The sequence below is a fragment of the Oncorhynchus kisutch genome, linkage group LG11 (genome assembly GCF_002021735.2).
Source record: "Oncorhynchus kisutch isolate 150728-3 linkage group LG11, Okis_V2, whole genome shotgun sequence".
Lineage (NCBI taxonomy): Eukaryota > Metazoa > Chordata > Actinopteri > Salmoniformes > Salmonidae > Oncorhynchus > Oncorhynchus kisutch.
The window spans coordinates 2,740,324-2,760,816 of NC_034184.2; the positions used below are offsets into that span (position 1 = coordinate 2,740,324).

Genomic DNA, 20,493 nt, shown 5'->3' on the forward strand with positions numbered 1-20,493 from the left:
GTTGTTGTTGTTGGGGGGGGGGGGGGGGGGGGCTGTTGGCATCCTTCGTTGATGTATTACCGCCACTTATTGTGCTGGAGTGTGGAGCAGAGACAGCGCTAGTAGCCTCAATAGCAGTGGCCACAGCATGTAGTAACCACAGTCTACAGATATGTTATTGCAATTATTAGCTAAAAAGCTGCTCTGATTGGTAAAAATATACCTCCAATTGTTAGAAAATATTTTCTCCTAATTAGTTATGCTGCGTTTAGACAGGCTGACGATTCTAATATTTTCCCACTAATTGGTATTTTGACCAATCACATCAGAGATCCGTTCAACAAGGGAAATAGTTAGTGAACTTTGACTAACATTAGCGTACGTATTCCATTTGTTTTGTTTTAGCCGCGACAGTCTGAAGACGTTTGCGAACAGTCTGAGAAGGTAGTATGTGGCGAATGGAAGTGTCTGCTTTGGGTCTAAACTGCCGCTAAAAATAATCAATTGTAGGAATTCAATTTAGTAGGAATTGCCAAATCATTTTCATTTTGAATTTTGTCGCTAAAAAGTCAGTAATCCTTACAAAAAGTAGTTTGATGTTTCACTAACGTTTTGGAATGTGTATTCAAATCGTTCAACTGAAATTGTTACTCTTTTCACATCAGATCTTTTTCAAAACTGAAAAAACTATTAGTGAAATAAAGATCTGAATTTGGCTGCTGTCTAAATGCAGTCTTAGGGAAACATATGAAGTTGAATAAGAATGTTTGCGACTGGCATTTGTGAACTGGGCTCGGTCTACTTCAGATGTGGAACGCATACACTGGAATAGAGATTAGCCCTAGGCTACATTTACAGATTACAGGCCTACATATAGACATGTGCATTCATCGGCCTGAAACACTGTTTTGTTTTTGTTACTACCACTTAAACTATTTACAATCTATGTATCTGGTATTATATTAGATCTTCCTTTACTTTTGTACCCTAAAATCCTGGAATGTAATTTTAGCTGATGTTGACAAAATCATAAATGCGCCCCTGTTGCCAATTTCCATTGATCTGTTGGATGATTAACTAGTGGGGCACAGGAACCATGACAGGAACAATGCAGCTTGACCCTGGCTGTCTTTTTAGTAAGTGAACCCAGTTTCTTCCTATCGATGTCTTTATTCTGTCTACTCCCCACCACCCCCAGGATCCCATCTCTAGTCTTGGTTTGTTCCCCAGTAATGCTACATTGATGATGCTATAATGAAGGTGGAGCACAACCCGACACACTACGTGTCCTTTGTAGGGCTGACCCCATTTAGTCGACTGGTCGATTGTTTGGTCGATAGGCTGTTAGTCGACCGAGATTTCTTTAGTTGAGCAGTTGCAATTTTGTCATGGTGCACAAGACACCCATCTGATTCGCGCCTTACTCAGTGGTCTAATCCATTGCGGAGGCCACAGGGATGGCACAGTCCATCATTCTAATACATGTGATACTGGCATTTTATATAGTTATATTATATAATAATGATGGTGCAACGCTAATAAATAAATACAATTATAACATGCGCTTTCCTCCGCATTTGCTGTCCACGGTTCTGAAACGTAATCTTCAGTGCGGTGTAGAATTGGCACCTTTTCCAATGTTGCTATGTGCATAATAGCAAAATTAACCAGCATATTGGGATTGAGAACATTGCGGCGGAGGCAGCAGCAGCAGAGACGAGGAAAAAGTATTTGCCTTAAACCCTATTCTGACGGGATTAGTTTTACTGGCACGACACCACAACTATAATTTTTGTCCCGTCCAAATCTGCCATATCAATCATATGTACTTTGCAGAAGAGTTACAAATCCAGCCAGAATAATCAAATGTTTTTTGGGAAACTCCAAGGTCCTCTGATAATACCAGTCCCATGCGAATCAACATCCCTGTATTTTGAGATAAATGTCTTAGTTTGACAGGTGTTGCTCGTGGTTTGAGCAAGAGAACTAACTGATTGGATACATAGCCTAAACATGAAGGCCTACATGTATCAACTTTCACAGTGAATGCTTTTGTTCATATGTTTTATGTGTATTAATGGAATATTGGCAAATGCATCAGTAAAAAATATTGCACATATTTAATGTAACCCTTGCTGTAAATGGATCACAAAGCAGCATATAACTGCCTAAATATTTTGAAATGGAAAGTTCACTTTCGCATCCTTAAAACTAATTTTAAGTGCACTGTTTAGCTCACATCTGAAGGCTGGGGGGCATTTAGGATGTCTAAAATATCCTAATGATTATTTTTTAATCAATCTGTTATTTTACCAGATAAGTTGACTGAGTCTCATTTGCAGCAACGACCTGGGGAATAGTTACAGGGGAGAGGAGAGGGATGAATGAGCCAATTGTAAACCAGGGATTATTAGGTGACCGTAATGGTTTGAGGGCTAGATTGGGAATTTAGCCAGGACACTGGGGTTAACACCCCTACTCTTAAGATAAGTGCCATGGGATCTTGAATGACCTCAGAGAGTCAGGACACCAGTTTAAGGTCCCATCTGAAAGACTGCACCCTACACAGGGCAGTGCCAATCACTGCCCTGAGGCATTGGGATATTTTTTCTTAGAACAGAGGAAAGAGTGCCTCCTACTGGCCCTCCAACACCACTTCCAGCAGCATCTGGTCTCCCATCCAGGAACTGACCAGGACCAACCCTGCTTAGCTTCAGAAGCAAGCCAGCAGTGGTATGCAGGCTGGTATGCTGCTGGTGAGGGTGATTATGATCATACTTCCTCAGTTCAAATATTTTGGTGACACTATACCAAAGATGGTTTGGTACGGTTTAGAAACTTGGGAACCAAGCTCTAATCATCAATGTAGCCCAGTTATCGCCTGGGCTCAATTTACAAAAAAAGAAGGAATTACAGGGGGCAGTTTGAAAAAAAAAAAAAAATCTGCCTCTGGAATAACAGAATTATGGGGTAATAATTACATAACCAACATTCTCTAGTATTACTAGTCCTGTGCGACTAGGGCTTTTTATTTATTTTTAACCTTTATTTAACCAGGCAAGTCAGTTAAGAACACATTCTTATTTTCAATGATGGCCTGGGAACAGTGGGTTAACTGCCTGTTCAGGGGCAGAACGACAGATTTGTACCTTGTCAGCTCGGGGGTTTGAACTCACAACCTTCCGGTTACTAGTCCAACACTCTAACCACTAGGCTACCTTGCCGCCCCTAGGCTTAGCCTAGTTGTATAAGAAAATTGAGGATCGAGCAAACCCCAACTTGATTAGGTCTATAAATCAATAGCCTAACTGTTAAATGTGCCTGGCTTTATGTCATCCATATACAGTGCATTTTCATCAGTATTCAGACCCTTTACTCAGTACTTTGTTGAAGCACCTTTGGCAGCGATTACAGCCTTGAGTCTTCGTGGGTATGATGCCACAAGCTCGGAACACCCCTATTTGAGGAGTTTCTCCCGTTCTTCTCTGCAGATCCTCTCAAGCTCTCAGTTTGGATGGGGAGCGTCGCTGCACAGCTATTGTCAGGCCTCTCCAGAGATGTTCGAAGGGGTTCAAGTTTAGGGTCTGGCTTGGCCACTTCGAGGACATTCAGAGACTTGTCCCCAAGCCACTCCTGCGTTGTCTTGAATGTGTGCTTAGGGTCGTCCTGTTGGAAGGTGAACCTTTGTCCCAGTAGGAGTGCCTGAGCGCTCTGGAGCAGGGTTTGACCAAGGATCTCTCAACTTTGCTCTGTTAATCTTTCCCTCGATCCTGACTAGTCTCCCAGTCCCTGCTGCTGAAACACATCCCCACAGCATGATGCTGCCACTCATGCTTCACTGTAGGGATAGGTTACCATAGTAATGCAACTCAAGTCTTGTGCCTGTGAGATTGTCTAATAGCTGCGTTGTCTTCTCTTTCCTAGCAGTTGAAACTCAAACGTTGAAAAACAACCTAGCTTATGAACAAAACCATGTAAATTAGACCAACTTTTATGCCTGTGCAGAGCGCTTCTAAAAACAAATCTTTAACTCCGCTCTTCACTTGTGCACAGTCCCGAACCAGGCAGTGTTGCAGCTCGAAGTGGGATAGGATTCATAGTTCTTTGACTTTGCGCGATTCATTTACCAGCTATGAAACAAAATGGCAGAAATACTTTGTAAAATAAATGCTCCAATATACTTGACTATTTTTATTAACGAATACAAGTGAAGTGCTCACTCTGTGGCATTCTGACCACCCGCCAAAGAGCTGGTGAAATAGACATCTTATCCGCCAATGCCAAAATCTACCCGCAGGTGGCGGGTGTCAAATTTAGGCCCTGCGTGCAACTATAGCTTTCCTCAACAGAAAACACATTTGGCAGAAAATAACTTAATTTTCATCAGATGACAACAGAAGTGCAACATTATTTGACTAGCAGCCACACAAGTAAATGAGCTTACAATGAAAAAGCAAGGTATTTTTTGCAAATGATGCATGGCCATCATATTTCTAATGTTAATCATAGAATGTAGCCAGCTACATTTCCTAATGTTTTTATTGAAGTTAATCTTGCATTTTACCGGACAAAAGTATGCTACACCATGCTGATAGAATGCCAGTTTGTGAATTCTCATCCAAGTGGAGAAGTGCAACTGAAGCACAAAATTAGTCTGATGCCGACTAGAAATTACAATAATAAGCATTTTAGATTTTAAGCAGTTTCTTTCTTCTTTGAGAAAACAAAGAATTGTGCATTAACGCGACCCTGTAGAACACTGCTGTGCATACGCCTATACGCTTTGCACTATGATAGACACTAGAAGGCTCTGTGCAACATTGCTAGAAGGCTGAACTTTAATCTGTTGTATCTCTCCCAACTTTTGTCATAGGATTCATTCCCTCAGGAAACAGCAGACTGTCTCAATGATGATATATATATATGTGTGTGTGTGTGTGTGTGTATGCATACTCCGTTTCAGGTACACCCCTCTAGTAATGGGTCGGGGGCCTCCTTTGTCTACAGAACAGCCTGAATTCTCTGGGGCATGGAAACATTGCTCCAATGGTATCAAGGGACCTAACATGTGCCAGAAACTTGCCGCACACCATTACACCGTTGACACCAGGTAGGATGGGACTATGGCCTCATGCTACTTACGCTAAGTCGACCAGGTGCTGTTTTTCCACTCAATTGTCCAGTGGTGTGATCGCGTGCACACTGGAGCTGCTGCTTCTTGTTTTTATCTGATTGGAGTGGAGCCAGGGTGGTTGTCGGCTGTAATAGCTCATCCGTGACGAGGACTAATGAGTTGTGCTCCGAGATGCCGTTCTGCACGCCGTTATTCGCCTGTTTGAGGCCCACCTATTAGCTTGCACGATCCTTGCCATTCTCCTTTGATATCTCTCATCCTCAAGCTGTTTTGCCCCACCGCGCTGCTGACTGGATGTTTGTTTGTTTGTCGCACCATTCTCGGTAAAGCCTAGACACTGTCATGCGTGGAAAGCCCAGGAGGCCGTTTCTGAGTTACTGGTGCCTGGCACCGAGGATAATACCACGCTCAGTTGTTTAGGTCACTTGTTTTGCCCATTCTTACTTTCAATCTACACAGTAACTGAATGCCTGAATTCCTGTCTGCCTGCTTTATGTAGCAAACCACAGCCTCGTGACTGTCTGTAGGAGCAAACCATTTTCTTGAACGGGTGTACCTAATAAACTTGCCACAGTGTATATTGGCCCAGAACCATATATATCTACCTATATGCCTCTTGATAGGCCTATCATGTGATGTAGCCTATGTGTGTCTATGGTTAGGCTTGATACAAACTGACAGGGAAGGTTTCACAGGGTCTGTCTGTGTGACACATATATAGACGTTCTGACCCTGATGCCCTGAGGGGTAGCCTAGTTCACTAAGCCAGGTGATTTGCCATATCTTGTTTGTACAACTGACCGTTCAGGCTATTATCATTGTCATGTTGTGAATCGTTTGCACCATGTCTTCCAGGCAAAAGACGTGTCTTTTTACGGTGAAATTCTGACCTGCTGCCTCTGAAACTATGATGTGGTTTTGATGATGTAATGGTCTTTGGACCTAGTGAATGTCACGGATTAGAAGTTTAGTAGTGGGAAGGACTGGTCTGGAATCATTGCTGTTCTTGATTTTTTTCCCCCCGTTGCCATTAGCCTACGCCCCCAAACAACTCAACTCTTTATTGCTGATCGGCCTGCTCCTGTTCGTCAAGCCTGGAATCTGATCCCTTCTCAGAGTTCAATAGTCATGAACAGGGCCTAAATCAACTTTTTGTTGTATTCAACCATGGTGGCAGGCAGATGAAAAAAATCTATCAGCCACTCAGATTGTTAATCAGCCAAAATACCCCCCCCATAATTACATAAACTGATGACCATTCTTTGTATTGTTTCCAGAACAAGAAATTAGGTTACTGTGGTAATGTGGCCACGAGGTGTGTGAGAATGTGACTTAGTAGTTGACAGCTTCTCTTCGCCATCAGTGGAAGCAGCACATTCAAACTAACAATAAACAAAACAATGTAAATAGCCAAGAAACACGCACAAAAAACAGCCATAACAATGACACTTTGCTGACTTGAGTAAATTAGACCAATGTTTGTCTGTGCCAGTGCCTCCAAAAATGAATCTATCAGCGTTTCACTCAGTATGCAAAGCTGTTGTGCAAAGCTGTTGCTGCGCAAGGTAGAATGTAGGATATGTATTTATTTGTGCTATAAGCAGCTATGAAACAAAACAGCAGAAATACTTTGAAAATGGCTGCTTTAGTGTTTTTCTGCTAGAAATCTCAACTCGTACATATGCCCATATGCTTGGCTATTCACAAATGCGAATGCCAACGTGGCTGGTGAAGTAGACATTCTTACCCGCCAATACCTAAATCCTACCCACCAATTTTATGCCCTGGTCATGAAGCTGCTGCTTGCAAATGCTTGCAAATACATGATAGGATAGAGGATGGTTTTGTTGTTGCTACCCTCTAGGGAGATCTTTGTAACTGATCTAAGTATATTTAGTCTGTGGCATGCAATATTCTGAAAGGCCTCTCAGCCATGTGTAATTTGTATAGTTTGCTTCCCAGAACACTAAGCCCCGCCCCCTGTCACTCGAGCAGTGGTTCTTCCTCACTGTTATATTCACGAGAAGTTTCCATGCTGTTCCATTAGGTCAAATGCAGTCAACAGATTGTTCCAAACAAGAACAATGCTTCTTTCCACTTACCATAAATCTTTCCAGTTCGTGAGAAGGCTTTTTTCCCCCTTCTAGTAATTCTATGATCAGCACACATGTGTCTCTGGTCATGCTATCCTGGTCCCCTGGGTTCTATCACCTGCTCTGTTCAGGACAACTGTTGATTCTCAATAGACTGGGTCACGTTCAGTTGGCAGGACATGTCCTATGAGAAATCGAAGGGGGGGGTTCATGGTAGTCAATGGTTTCACCCAGACAGATTCATGAAAGTCACCATCGTAAGTAATAAACCATGCAAGTGATATTTTCTATTGGTTACTTTTGTTAGGTAGCATAAATAGGTAGGCTGCTAGCATTGTGATCACTGGTCTGTGTGAATGAAGCCAGATGGTAAAACGTCCATTTTATTCAGATATTTGCACATGCATTTTTTGTATGTACATTTAAAAAAAATAATGGAATATCTACATAGGTGTACAGATGCCCATTATCAACAACCATCACTCCAGTGTTCCAATTGCACGTTGTGATAGCTAATCCACGTTTATCATTTTAAAAGGCTAATTGATTGTTAGAAAGCCCTTTTGAAGTAAAGAGGTGACTCTGGGATGCTGGTCTTCTAGGCAGAGTTGCAAAGAAAAAGCCATATCTCAGACTGGCCAATAAAATGAAAAGATTAAGATGGGCAAAAGAACACAGACACTGGACAGAGGAATTCTGCCTAGAAGGCCAACATCCTGGAGTCGTCTCTTCACTGTTGACGTTGAAACTGGTGTTTTGCGGGTACTATTTAATGAAGCTGTGAATGGGAACTCAAGTGCCATCAGGCGCAGGGAAGTCAAATTACTCACTGCTTCATGTATGGATCCACAGCAGGGACTCCTAGCTTGACTGCAGAGGAATGGAATGTGGCCAAATACTCTGCTGTCAGTCATAGAGATCTGAGAAGCAGGCCGACTTATTGAACTCCTCCCTGTTAAAGATTTTGGAGCTGTGCAAAGGAAATGTGGCTCGCTGCATTTCAGCCGTAGTCTGGCATTTCTACTAGTCATAGCCTATGCAGAGTTCTCAGGGCTAGCCTCGATTTTATTCTAGCCTTGTCCTCTTATTTTCCTGTTCTCTTTTATAAACAAGGCTACTTCACACATTGTCACAGGAAAAATGTTGTTGTATTGAATTGACTATGAATTGTTTACTATCATCATGTCATTGTTATGGCTTTTTTAGTGTGTGTGGCCGTCGGTGGCGTTTTTAGATGAGGGACGATGATAAAAATGCTTCATGAGGATAGCCTTATTTCTATCACAGCATATTGGTTGACTGTCATTCATATTCCCTTCACCCAGCTCAATAAAACATTGCTAGGTTTAGGCCTACTACTTGAAACACACATTTCCCTGTACCCATCTTTAGGTTGCTACAATCTAGCCTATGAATGAAACTTTACAGGGTGCCATGGTCGGGAAATTTTAGTAATCAAGGTTACAGTGACACATTCAATACCTGCTTTGCACAATCTTGCTTGCATCTAGCTGATCTAGGGTGTAATTGTTAGTCCAACAGTTTCTATTGGACAAATTCAGGTATGTTTATAACCATTCTGTTTGCTTCCGTTTAACCGAATCGGCGGAATGAATACATCCCTGAGCACACGCAAAGTTCACTTTCATATCAGCCACATAAAAACAGCACAAATTACTCTGCTCATTGTGTGTGTATACAATTCCTTCTCGCATTCATCAACTCGCTCTCCTCACCCTTTCCCATCGTTTGTGGACCTCAGTGCACAACACATCCGTTGTCTGTGGCAAGGCGAAAAAACTTTTCCAACCCAAACCTTCATATTGTATCAGGACCGTTAACTGCTACATACAGCATATATAACATAACCGTTAACCGCTACATACAGAATATATAACACATCGTTGTCACGTCAGTCAACTAGAACTACTAGGACTAACGTGTTAGTAAACCCGCTACAATCATGCAGTACAGTGTATAATCAGCAAACAGTTTAGCAGTTACGCTGGCTGGCCCCGGTGGCAATAAATGAATAAAACCAACTGACTTGGAAGAGGTCCCGTGTTGGATAGTCAGCTAGCTAACATAGCATCCCACTCTGTTTGAGCCGGGTGTTTGAGTATCTTAATCTAGGTAGCTGCATTTGCTAGCAAAGTGAAAGTTTAAAAAATATATATATATTATAATAATACAACCAAATATAGCTCTCTCCCTTAATTTTGGAAGAATTGAATTTGTTCAGAACTGTTCAACTATTGTCTTTCTCTCTCTTTGAGTCAATTGCTCACCACATTTTATACACTGCAGTGCTAGCTGTAGCTTCTGCTTTCTTTACTAGATTCATTATCTGTTCCTTTGATTAGGTGGACAATGTCAGTTCGTGCTGCAAGAGCTCTGATAGGTTGGAGGACGTCCTCTGGAAGTTGTCATAATTACTGTTTATGACTATGGAAGGGGGTGAGAACCATGAGCCTCCTAGGTTTTGTATTGAAGTCAGTGTACCCAGAGGAGGAGAGAAGGTACCTGTCCTCCGGCTACACCATGGTGCTACCCCACCGAGTGCTGGTGAGATTACTATAGACCTTCATTGCAAAACAGTGTCTCTTTTAATAAATTATTTGATGATATGTGACTATCCTCAGTATAATTTTATCTATTAAACATAACTTTAAAACAAATATTAACTTCACTAGGGTAGGGGGCAGCATTTGGAATTTTCAATGAAAAGCATGCCCAAATTAAACTGTCTACTACTCAGTCCCAGAATATAGGATATGCATATAATTAGTAGATTTTGATAGAAAACACTCAAGTTTCCAAAACTGTTAAAATAATGTCTGTGAGTATAACAGAACTGATATGGCAGGCGAAAACCCGGGGAAAATCCAACCAGGAAGTACTATTATTTTGAAAGGCTGTTTTTCCATTGAAAGCCTATCCACCATACAAAGACTGCACTTTCACCGGATGTTTGTTTGAGACAATGCATTTCTGACCACAATGCGCCAATGTAAACTCAGAATTTTGGATCTAAATATAAACTTTACCGAACAAAACATACATGTATTGTGTAACATGAAGTCCTATGAGTGTCATCTGATGAAGATCATCAAAGGTTAGTGATTAATTGAATCTATATTTCTGCTTTTTGTGACTCCTCTCTTTGGCTGGAAAAATGGCTGTAATACTCTGTGAATAGGCACTCACCTAACATAACTGTTTGGCTTGCTTTCGTCGTAAAGCCTTTTTGAAATCGGACACTGTGGCTGGATTTAAAATGGTGTAAAATACATGTATGTTTCAGGAATTTAAATTATGGGATTTCTGTTGTTTTGAATTTGGTGCCCTGCAGTTTCACTGGCGGTTGACGAGGTGGGACGCTACCGTCTCACGTACCCTAGAGAGGTTAAAATATTTTATTGTTTGTAATTCACTGAGGAAGATGGTCCTCCCCTTTCTCCTCTGACGAGCCTCCACTGGTGTGTAGTTACTCTTTAATTGAGGTGGTGCCAGACTGTTTGGGTAGCTGTGTTTCTGTAGCCATAGGTGGTGTGAATTTCACAGTTGGGGAAGCTAATTTTCACCATAAAAATGTACCTTTTATGATAAAGCATTCCATGCATCATTGCATTTGCAGACTTATATAAGATGGCCTACTATTCCAGATCTTCGTAATTTAGACTAATAAAAGAACCCAATCACTGTTCACAAAAAAGACTGCATGGCTGAGTGCATTGTGGCATAGAGTAAGGCTAGGCTATAGGCCTGGGATGGGCAACTCCAGTCCTCGGTGGCCTGATTGGTGACACATTTTTGCTCCAGCTAACACACCTGACTCTAATGACCAACTAATAGTGGTCTTCAGTTTAGATAGCAATTAGTTTAGTCAGCTGTGTTTGCTAGGGATGGGGCGAAAAGTGACACCACTCCGGCCCCCGAAGACTGGAGTTGCCCATTCCTCCTATAGGCTATATAAGATACGCTTCTTGGCCTTTTTATAAACACATTTCATGCAATTCTATTACTTACTGGAGACAGTAGCAGGGTCTTTTTTTACAGTGTAGACTACTCTGCTGATACTGATAAACAGATCAATAAAAACAACGTTGTCTGATCCATAGAATAGGCCTACGAGAAGGTGAGCCAGGTGACATCCATCCAACCTGGAGGAGGAAATGATAGTCCAAAAGCAAACTTTCAAGTGCCACTGACCCAACAATGATAGTGAATATGCGCAGTAACTGGGGATATGAGCCAATAAGATGGGCTATATCAAGGGTACTCAATTTACCCAACGAGGTCTGGAGCCTGCTGGTTTTCTTTTCTACCTGAAATTTCTACCTGATTTTCCAGGCTTAAATTGGTGCCTGATTAGAGGGGAGCAATGAAAAAATGCAATGGAATTGGCTTTGAGGTCCAGAGTTGCGTTAGAGGGGTCTTATGCTGTTCAATCAATTAAGGAGAGAATTTTGATAACTATAAAATAAAGATTAGTCTTTTCATTGTCTTCTCTTTACAGTAATAGCCATTTGCTTTCCAAACTATGATGTCATAATGCGAAATGCCTGGCTGGGTCTCTACTTTTCATTGATGGTCGCAACTCAACAATCATCTTTGGTATTTGCCGTGCGTGCTACCCAAATTGTGTGTCCTTCCGACTGCATGCTATGCGATGGAAAAAAGAAAAAATAAAACATTTATAGCTTTTTCTTTTAAAAGAAGCTAATGATCATCTGTGGCCAAAGCATGCTTTCTGGTGTCAGCCTATTTTGAATTATTTTATTTACTTCTGTATAGATAGGAGTAGGTGATTGTTATTCAATTTACCACCTATGTCTGTATCACACTTCAAAACAAATGGCCACGGGATTGATACAAATACCTGCCAGGTAGGCAGAGGCTACTTTGTAGTTAACTTTTAGTTGCATTTCCATCTACCCGAAGACGTTAGGCTGTCATTGGCATCGCTAACGGCTACACAGCGGTAGACATATGCCCTACACGCACACGGGCATTCCCCTGCCTTTGTATTTTTTTTTAAATGTGTGTTGCACTGCCAAGTCAAACGGTTGCAAAAGCAATGTTTTGGTCACAATATCGAAAACTGAGATATGGTTGTTTTGGCTGTCCTCTCTTCCTCTCCAGATGAGGACGTCCCTGCAGATAGGGTTGTTTTGACTCTCCTCTCTTCCTCTCCAGATGAGGACGTCCCTGCAGATATGGTTGTTTTGACTATCCTCTCTTCCTCTCCAGATGAGGACGTCCCTGCAGATGGGGTTGTTTTGACTATCCTCTCTTCCTCTCCAGATGAGGACGTCCCTGCAGATGGGGTTGTTTTGACTATCCTCTCTTCCTCTCCAGATGAGGACGTCCCTGCAGATGGGGTTGTTTTGACTATCCTCTCTTCCTCTCCAGATGAGGACGTCCCTGCAGATGGGGTTGTTTTGACTATCCTCTCTTCCTCTCCAGATGAGGACGTCCCTGCAGATAGGGTTGTTTTGACCATCCTCTCTTCCTCTCCAGATGAGGACGCCCCTGCAGATGGGGTTGTTTTGACTATCCTCTCTTCCTCTCCAGATGAGGACGTCCCTGCAGATATGGTTGCAGAAGAATCCGGTCCAGGAGCTCAGAATAGTCCTTACCAACTTCGAAGAAAGTCTCTACTACCCAAGAGAACAGCAGCGTGTCCAGCAAAGACTAACATGGAGGTGAGTCATAAGCATGGGATGTGTTCCAAATGGCTCCCTATATAGTGAAGAACGTTTGACCAGTAGTGCACTATACAGTATAGGGTGCCGTTTTGGACAGACCCTATGTGTGATGTATGTGGAAAGACTGCAAACAATATTTAAGTGGCTACATGCCTGAGTCACCGAGAGGTGGTGGGTCATTCTGTGTCCTCGGGTAGGGTCCTGGGTAAAAGGGGCTTCTGCGGCACCTTCAACTAGCCACAGCATTGTGGAATGTTCAGATAGAAATCTGTTGTGTAGAATAAACATGATGCGTCTCTGACATATAGAATAATGTATCATATCAGCTCTACTCATTACATATCTATTTTTTTGCCTGCTGAAAATGGATCAGCTCACCTAACCTGGACTGAGTGCTGCTGGTTATAAATAAATATCGCAAAAAGCTGTACTCTGACCTAGACTAGTGAGCAATATCAGCATTCTACCCACAATGGTGTCTTCTTAAGCATTAGGCTCAACCCATGGGCTGAATTTGATCATTCACCTTTCCATCTTTGCATAATTGATAAGTATTTCGCTAGCGGCGGTGATTAATTGAACTTGATTTATTAAAAACAATGCTGAAATATTAATATGGTTGTTTTTAAGCAGATGACCATGGTCTGTTCCATCAAAACGTGTCAGCTGTCAAGGCTTATAACAATCTATTTTTCTTTCTATACGCAGGGTGCTTCCACTTCAGCCACAGAAGACTTTGGCCATCGGGCAAAGCGTGCCAGAGTGTCAGGAAAGTCTCAAGATTTAACAGGTAAAATAATACTTTCTAACATTATGTTTTTGTTTAATTTGTATTTATTAGAATCTCTTTCAGCCCATCCCAGGATAATCTTCCAAATGTCTGTAAAAGACAACAATGACGTACACACTACAGTAAAACCAAGGACAAATGTTTTGGTGAATAACATGTTATGAGAATTGGAGGTTGAAAATGCCCCTACTCTCTGTATTGGACCTTGTTTCTGTCCATCTCCTGTTATTATTTTGGATGTGTGAATACCTCCTCCAATAATAAAGTTTCCCTCTGGTTGTGTTCATCACTAGCAGCTCCCGCAGAGCACTACCTCCAGGAGAAGCTGCCAGACGAGGTGGTTCTGAAGATCTTCTCCTACCTGTTGGAGCAGGACCTGTGTCGCGCAGCATGTGTCTGCAAACGCTTCAGCGAACTGGCCAATGACCCCATCCTCTGGTGAGTGGCTGGTTGGCTGTCTGCTTGACTGGGTTGGTTGGCTGTCTGCTTTGACTGGGTTGGTTGGCTGTCTGCTTTGACTGGGTTGGTTGGCTGTCTGCTTTGACTGGGTTGGTTGGCTGTCTGCTTTGACTGGGTTGGTTGGCTGTCTGCTTTGACTGGGTTGGTTGGCTGTCTGCTTTGACTGGGTTGGTTGGCTGTCTGCTTTGACTGGGTTGGTTGGCTGTCTGCTTTGACTGGGTTGGTTGGCTGTCTGCTTTGACTGGGTTGGTTGGCTGTCTGCTTTGACTGGGTTGGTTGGCTGTCTGCTTTGACTGGGTTGGTTGGCTGTCTGCTTTGACTGGGTTGGTTGGCTGTCTGCTTTGACTGGGTTGCTTGGTTGGCCGGCTGTCTGCTTTGACTGGGTTGCTTGGTTGGCCGGCTGTCTGCTTTGACTGGGTTGCTTGGTTGGCCGGCTGTCTGCTTTGACTGGGTTGCTTGGTTGGCCGGCTGTCTGCTTTGACTGGGTTGCTTGGTTGGCCGGCTGTCTGCTTGACTGGGTTGATTGGTTGGCCGGCTGTCTGCTTGACTGGGTTGATTGGTTGGCCGGCTGTCTGCTTGACTGGGTTGCTTGGTTGGCCGGCTGTCTGCTTGACTGGGTTGCTTGGTTGGCCGGCTGTCTGCTTGACTGGGTTGCTTGGTTGGCCGGCTGTCTGCTTGACTGGGTTGCTTGGTTGGCCGGCTGTCTGCTTGACTGGGTTGCTTGGTTGGCCGGCTGTCTGCTTGACTGGGTTGCTTGGTTGGCCGGCTGTCTGCTTGACTGGGTTGCTTGGTTGGCCGGCTGTCTGCTTGACTGGGTTGGTTGGCTGGCTGGCTGCTTGGCTGGCTGGCTGTCTGCTTTGACTGGGTTGGCTGGCTGCTTGGCTGGCTGGCTGGCTGTCTGCTTGGTTGGCTGTCTGCTTTGACTGGGTTGGTTGGCTGTCTGCTTTGACTGGGTTGGTTGGCTGTCTGCTTGACTGGGTTGCTTGGTTGGCTGTCTGCTTGACTGGGTTGCTTGGTTGGCTGGCTGTCTGCTTGACTGGGTTGCTTGGTTGGCCGGCTGTCTGCTTGACTGGGTTGCTTGGTTGGCCGGCTGTCTGCTTGACTGGGTTGCTTGGTTGGCCGGCTGTCTGCTTGACTGGGTTGCTTGGTTGGCCGGCTGTCTGCTTGACTGGGTTGCTTGGTTGGCCGGCTGTCTGCTTGACTGGGTTGCTTGGTTGGCCGGCTGTCTGCTTGACTGGGTTGCTTGGTTGGCCGGCTGTCTGCTTGACTGGGTTGGTTGGCTGGCTGCTTGGCTGGCTGGCTGTCTGCTTTGACTGGGTTGGCTGGCTGCTTGGCTGGCTGGCTGTCTGCTTGGTTGGCTGTCTGCTTTGACTGGGTTGGTTGGCTGTCTGCTTTGACTGGGTTGGTTGGCTGTCTGCTTGACTGGGTTGCTTGGTTGGCTGTCTGCTTGACTGGGTTGCTTGGTTGGCTGGCTGTCTGCTTGACTGGGTTGCTTGGTTGGCTGGCTGTCTGCTTGACTGGGTTGCTTGGTTGGCTGGCTGTCTGCTTGACTGGGTTGCTTGGTTGGCTGGCTGTCTGCTTGACTGGGTTGCTTGGTTGTCTGCTTGACTGGGTTGCTTGGTTGGCTGCTTGACTGGGTTGCTTGGTTGGCTGCTTGACTGGGTTGGTTGGCTGGCTGGCTGGCTGGCTGCTTGACTGGGTTGGTTGGCTGGCTGGCTGTCTGCTTGGCTGGCTGGCTGTCTGCTTGACTGGGTTGCTTGGCTGTCTGCTTGACTGGGTTGCTTGCTTGGCTGGCTGTCTGCTTGACTGGGTTGCTTGCTTGGCTGGCTGGTTGGCCGGTTGGTGGGTTGGCTGGCTGGCTGTCTGCTTGGCTGGTTGGGTGGCTTTCTGCTTGGTTGGCTGGGTGGTTGCTTGGCTGTCTGCTTGGCTGGTTGTCTGGTTGGCTGTCTCCTTGGTTGGTTGTCTGCTTGGATGGTTGCTTGGCTGGCTGTCTGGCTGGTTGGTTGCTTGTCTGGCTGGCTGGTTGGTTGGCTGGCTGGTTGGTTGGCTGTCTGCTCGGCTGGTTGGTTGGCTGTCTGCTCGGCTCGGCTGGTTGGTTGGTTGGTTGGCTGTCTGCTTGGCTGGTTGGTTGGTTGTCTGCTTGGCCGGTTGGTTGCTTGGCTGGCTCTACTTGGATGGTTGCTTGGCTGGCTCTCTGCTTGGTTGGTTGCTTGGCTGGCTGTCTAGTTGGTTGCTTAGCTGGTTGGTTGCTTGTCTGGCTGGCTGCTTGGCTGGATGGTTGGCTGTCTGCTTGGCTGGATGGTTGGCTGTCTGCTTGGCTGGATGGTTGGCTGTCTGCTTGGCTGGATGGTTGGCTGTCTGCTTGGCTGGATGGTTGGCTGTCTGCTTGGCTGGATGGTTGGCTGTCTGCTTGGCTGGATGGTTGGCTGTCTGCTCGGCTGGTTGGCTGTCTGCTCGGTTGGTTGGTTGGCTGTCTGCTTGGTTGGTTGGCTGTCTGCTCGGTTGGTTGGTTGGCTGTCTGCTCGGCTGGTCGGCTGTCTGCTCGGTTGGTTGGTTGGCTGTCTGCTGGGTTGATTGGTTGGCTGTCTGCTCGGTTGGTTGGCTGTCTGCTCGGCTGGTTGGCTGGCTGGCTGGTTGGCTGTGATTGGCTCTCTGCTCGGCTGGTTGGCTGTCTGGTTGGCTGGCTGTCTGTTCGGTTGGTTGGTTGGCTGTCTGTTCGGTTGGTTGGTTGGCTGTCTGTTCGGTTGGCTGTCTGCTCGGTTGGTTGGTTGGCTGTCTGCTCGGTTGGTTGGTTGGCTGTCTGCTCGGTTGGCTGTCTGCTCGGTTGGTTGGTTGGTTGGCTGTCTGCTCGGTTGGTTGATTGGCTGTCTGCTTGGCCGGTTGGCTGCTCGGTCGGTTTGCTGTCTGGTCGGTTGGCTGGTTGATTGATTGGCTGTCTGTCTGCTTGTTTGGTTGGCTCTGGTTGGCCGGTTGGCTGTCTGTCTGCTCGGCTGTCTGCTCGGCTGTCTGCTCGGCTGTCTGCTCGGCTGGTTGGCCATCTGCCCGGCTGGTTGGCCATCTGCCCGGCTGGTTGGCCGTCTGCTCGGCTGGTTGGTTGTCTGCTCGGCTGGTTGGTTGTCTGCTCGGCTGGTTGGTTGCTTGGCTGGTTGGTTGTCTGTCTGTCTGCTTGGTTGGTTGGCTGTCTGCTCGGCTGGTTGGTTGGCTGTCTGCTCGGCTGTTTGGCTGTCTGCTCGGTTGGTTGGTTGGTTGGCTGTCTGCTCGGCTGGTTGGCTGTCTGCTTGGCTCATTGAATGGCTGTCTGGTTGGTTTGCTGGCTGGCTGGCTAGTTAGTTGGTTTGCTGGCTGGCTGGCTAGTTAGTTGGTTGGCTGGCTGGCTGGCTAGTTGGTTGGCTGGCTGGCTAGTTGGTTGGCTGGCTGGCTGGCTAGTTACCTTGCTGGCTTGCTGGCTGGCTGGCTGGCTGGTTAGTTGGCTGGCTGGCTGGCTTGCTGGTTAGTTGGCTGGCTGGCTGGCTTGCTGGTTAGTTGGCTTGGTTTACCTGGCTGTCTGCTTGGCTGGCTGGCTGGCTGTCTGCTTGGCTGGCTGGCCATTTGGTTGTTTGGCTGGCTGGCCATTTGGTTGGTTGACTGGCTGGCTGTCTGCTTGGCTGGCTGTCTGCTTGGCTGTCTGCTTGGCTGGCTGGCTGGTCGGTTGGTTGACCCCACAACTGGCTAGTTGGCTGGCTGGCAGGCTAGTTGGCTGGCTGCTTGGCTAGTTGGCTGGCTGCTTGGCTAGTTGGCTGCCTGGCAGGCTAGTTGGCTGCCTGGCAGGCTAGTTGGCTGCTTGGCAGGCTAGTTGGCTGCTTGGCAGGCTAGTTGGCTGCTTGGCAGGCTAGTTGGCTGCTTGGCAGGCTAGTTGGCTGCTTGGCAGGCTAGTTGGCTGCTTGGCAGGCTAGTTGGCTGCTTGGCAGGCTAGTTGGCTGCTTGGCAGGCTAGTTGGCTGCTTGGCAGGCTAGTTGGCTGGTTGGCAGGCTAGTTGGCTGGTTGGCAGGCTAGTTGGCTAGCTGGCTGGATAGTTAGCTAGCTGGCTGGCTGGCCGGCCTTTTGGTTGGTTGGCTGGCTGGCCGGCCTTTTGGTTGGTTGGCTGGCTGGCTGGCTGGCCGGCCTTTTGGTTGGTTGGCTGGCTGGCTGGCCGGCCTTTTGGTTGGACTGTTAGCTGTTTGCTTGGTTGGTTGGTTGGTTGGCAGGCTATTCCGAGTGTACCCATAGGTGCAAAGCTAGGTTGAATATAAAAGGTTAAGAGGAAGATTCTAATGTCCCGTAATGCTTTAAATAAATTAGGAAGAATTGTAAACAATGGGACCCGCAATGCTAGTTAGCACTGAACACACGACTCTGTTTATTTTCAAAAGTTTCCGCATGGAATTGTTCGGTTGTCCTAATTTGGGCATCTTCAACCAAATGTAATGGATCTAATCTGGAACACATACTGTCTTTCCCCTCCTGCGCCCCCCAGTGTGTTATCGCTTGAAGTTCCCTGTCTTATGGTGTCCTGTCTGGCTGTGCCTTGCTTTGCTTCACAGGAAGAGGCTGTACATGGAGGTGTTTGAGTACACGCGTCCCATGATGCATCCTGAGGCGGGGAAATTCTTCCAGATTAACCCAGACGAGTACGAGCAGCCCAACCCGTGGAAGGAGAGCTTTCAGCAGCTGGTAGGACAACGACCCCATGACCTCTTTTCCCACACTGCCCTTACTGTTACTCACTCACCTCTGACCTATGGAAACCCTCTCTGTCACTCAACCATATAGATACTCCTAGTGCTGCTAAAACAGTCAACAGCTTGTACAGACATATGAATACAAGAACACTGTGGAGTCCCAGTAATTCTATCTGTTTATTTATTTTATTATTTAACCTTTATTTAACTTGGCATGTGAAGTTCCAGTGGGGTGACATGTGATTATAGAAGCAATCCCACCATTAGTATTACTGTGCTATAATAATGGCCAGATTCATTGATGTTTTTTTGTTTTTGTTTGCAGTATAAAGGAGCACATGTGAAGCCAGGCTTCGCAGAACACTTCTACAGTAATCCTGCCAGATACAAAGGAAGAGAGAACATGCTTGTAAGTGTGTTTGTTTGAGAGAGTTTAAGGGCCAGTTTCCTTGACACTGATTTAAGCCTAGTCCTGGACTAAAATGTACACTGAATGAAGAATCTCCATTGCCTAAGCTTTAAAGTAATGGGAGTGCTTGTTGAGAGGACGACTGGATACTATTCTGAACTATTTGTATGGTGAGCTTTCTGGCAACCAGAGCTGCTGAGGCGTCACCCAAGTGGTGATACACAGAGTGAAGGAGGAGAAGTCCAGTGGCTATAAGTCAGGTTGGTTCCCAGACTAACCGTCTAAAAGATCAGCAGCAGACTCCATCACCATCCTCTGACCAGCATTCTCCACTCAAGACATTAACTGACCCTCTCCATCTTCAGAAGATGCATCTGTCAAAGACCTGGCCTCTACTGGTTGACCAGTCATGATATATTGCTTGTTTGTTTTTTGCTCTTGAAGCACTTCGAGATTCTATGAAAAGCGCTATAGAAATGTAATTTATTATTTGTATTGATATAGGCCTAACTTTTTAGTTCAGGACTATGCTTTTTAATCTGTGGGTTGTTATTGGGTGATTGATCATCATGAGTTCACTGTGACATCGCTGTAACACACTTCTCTATGGTGCCTCTTCAGTACTATGACACCATCGAGGATGCCCTGGGAGGTGTTCAGGAGGCCCACTTTGACGGCCTCATATTCGTACACTCTGGGGTCTACACTGATGAGTGGATTTACATCGAATCGCCCATCACAATGATAGGAGCTGGTACGTATTAATTCTGTTCATTGTTTTCTGTACCGTACACCGTCTGTTCCCCGTCTATCTACTACAGGTCGACCGATTATGATTACTGGAAGACCAAAAAAAAGCCGAAACCCGATTAATCCGCTGATTTCTTCTTTTTTTAAAAAGTGTTTTATAAATAAAAATTGTAAAAAAAAAATTAAGCTAATTTTTTTTTTAAATTGTAATAATGACAATTACAACAATACTGTATGAACACTTATTTTAACTTAATATAACACATCAATAAAATCTATTTAGCCTCAAATAATGAAACATGTTCAATTTGGTTTAAATAATGCAAAAACAATGTTGGAGAAGAAAGTAAAAGTGCAATATGTGCCATGTAAAAAAAGCTAACGTTTAAGTTCCTTGCTCAGAACATGAGAGCATATGAAAGCTGGTGGTTCCTTTTAACATGAGTTGTCAATATTCCCAGGTTTTAGGTT

The 20,493-nt window shown here is 45.4% G+C and overlaps 1 protein-coding gene across 4 annotated transcripts in view; it reads left to right on the forward strand.

Moving 5' to 3' along the window:
• Positions 1-20,493, forward strand: part of LOC109900100 (F-box only protein 11) — a 42,051-nt gene that overhangs the window by 2,206 nt on the left and 19,352 nt on the right. For 2 of the 4 annotated variants that reach the window (XR_002256553.2, XM_020495833.2), the window contains exons 2-7: positions 12,784-12,914; positions 13,626-13,707; positions 14,001-14,145; positions 18,726-18,855; positions 19,189-19,272; positions 19,894-20,026. Coding sequence is in view for 3 of the 4 variants with exons in the window: in XM_020495833.2 (XP_020351422.1) it covers positions 12,784-12,914; positions 13,626-13,707; positions 14,001-14,145; positions 18,726-18,855; positions 19,189-19,272; positions 19,894-20,026 (705 nt within the window). In the remaining variant the exon portion in view is untranslated. Of the gene's footprint in view, positions 1-4,967; positions 5,090-12,783; positions 12,915-13,625; positions 13,708-14,000; positions 14,146-18,725; positions 18,856-19,188; positions 19,273-19,893; positions 20,027-20,493 lie in introns of those variants that run through there. The other 2 variants (XM_031835190.1, XM_020495834.2) reach the window with 2 other exon arrangements.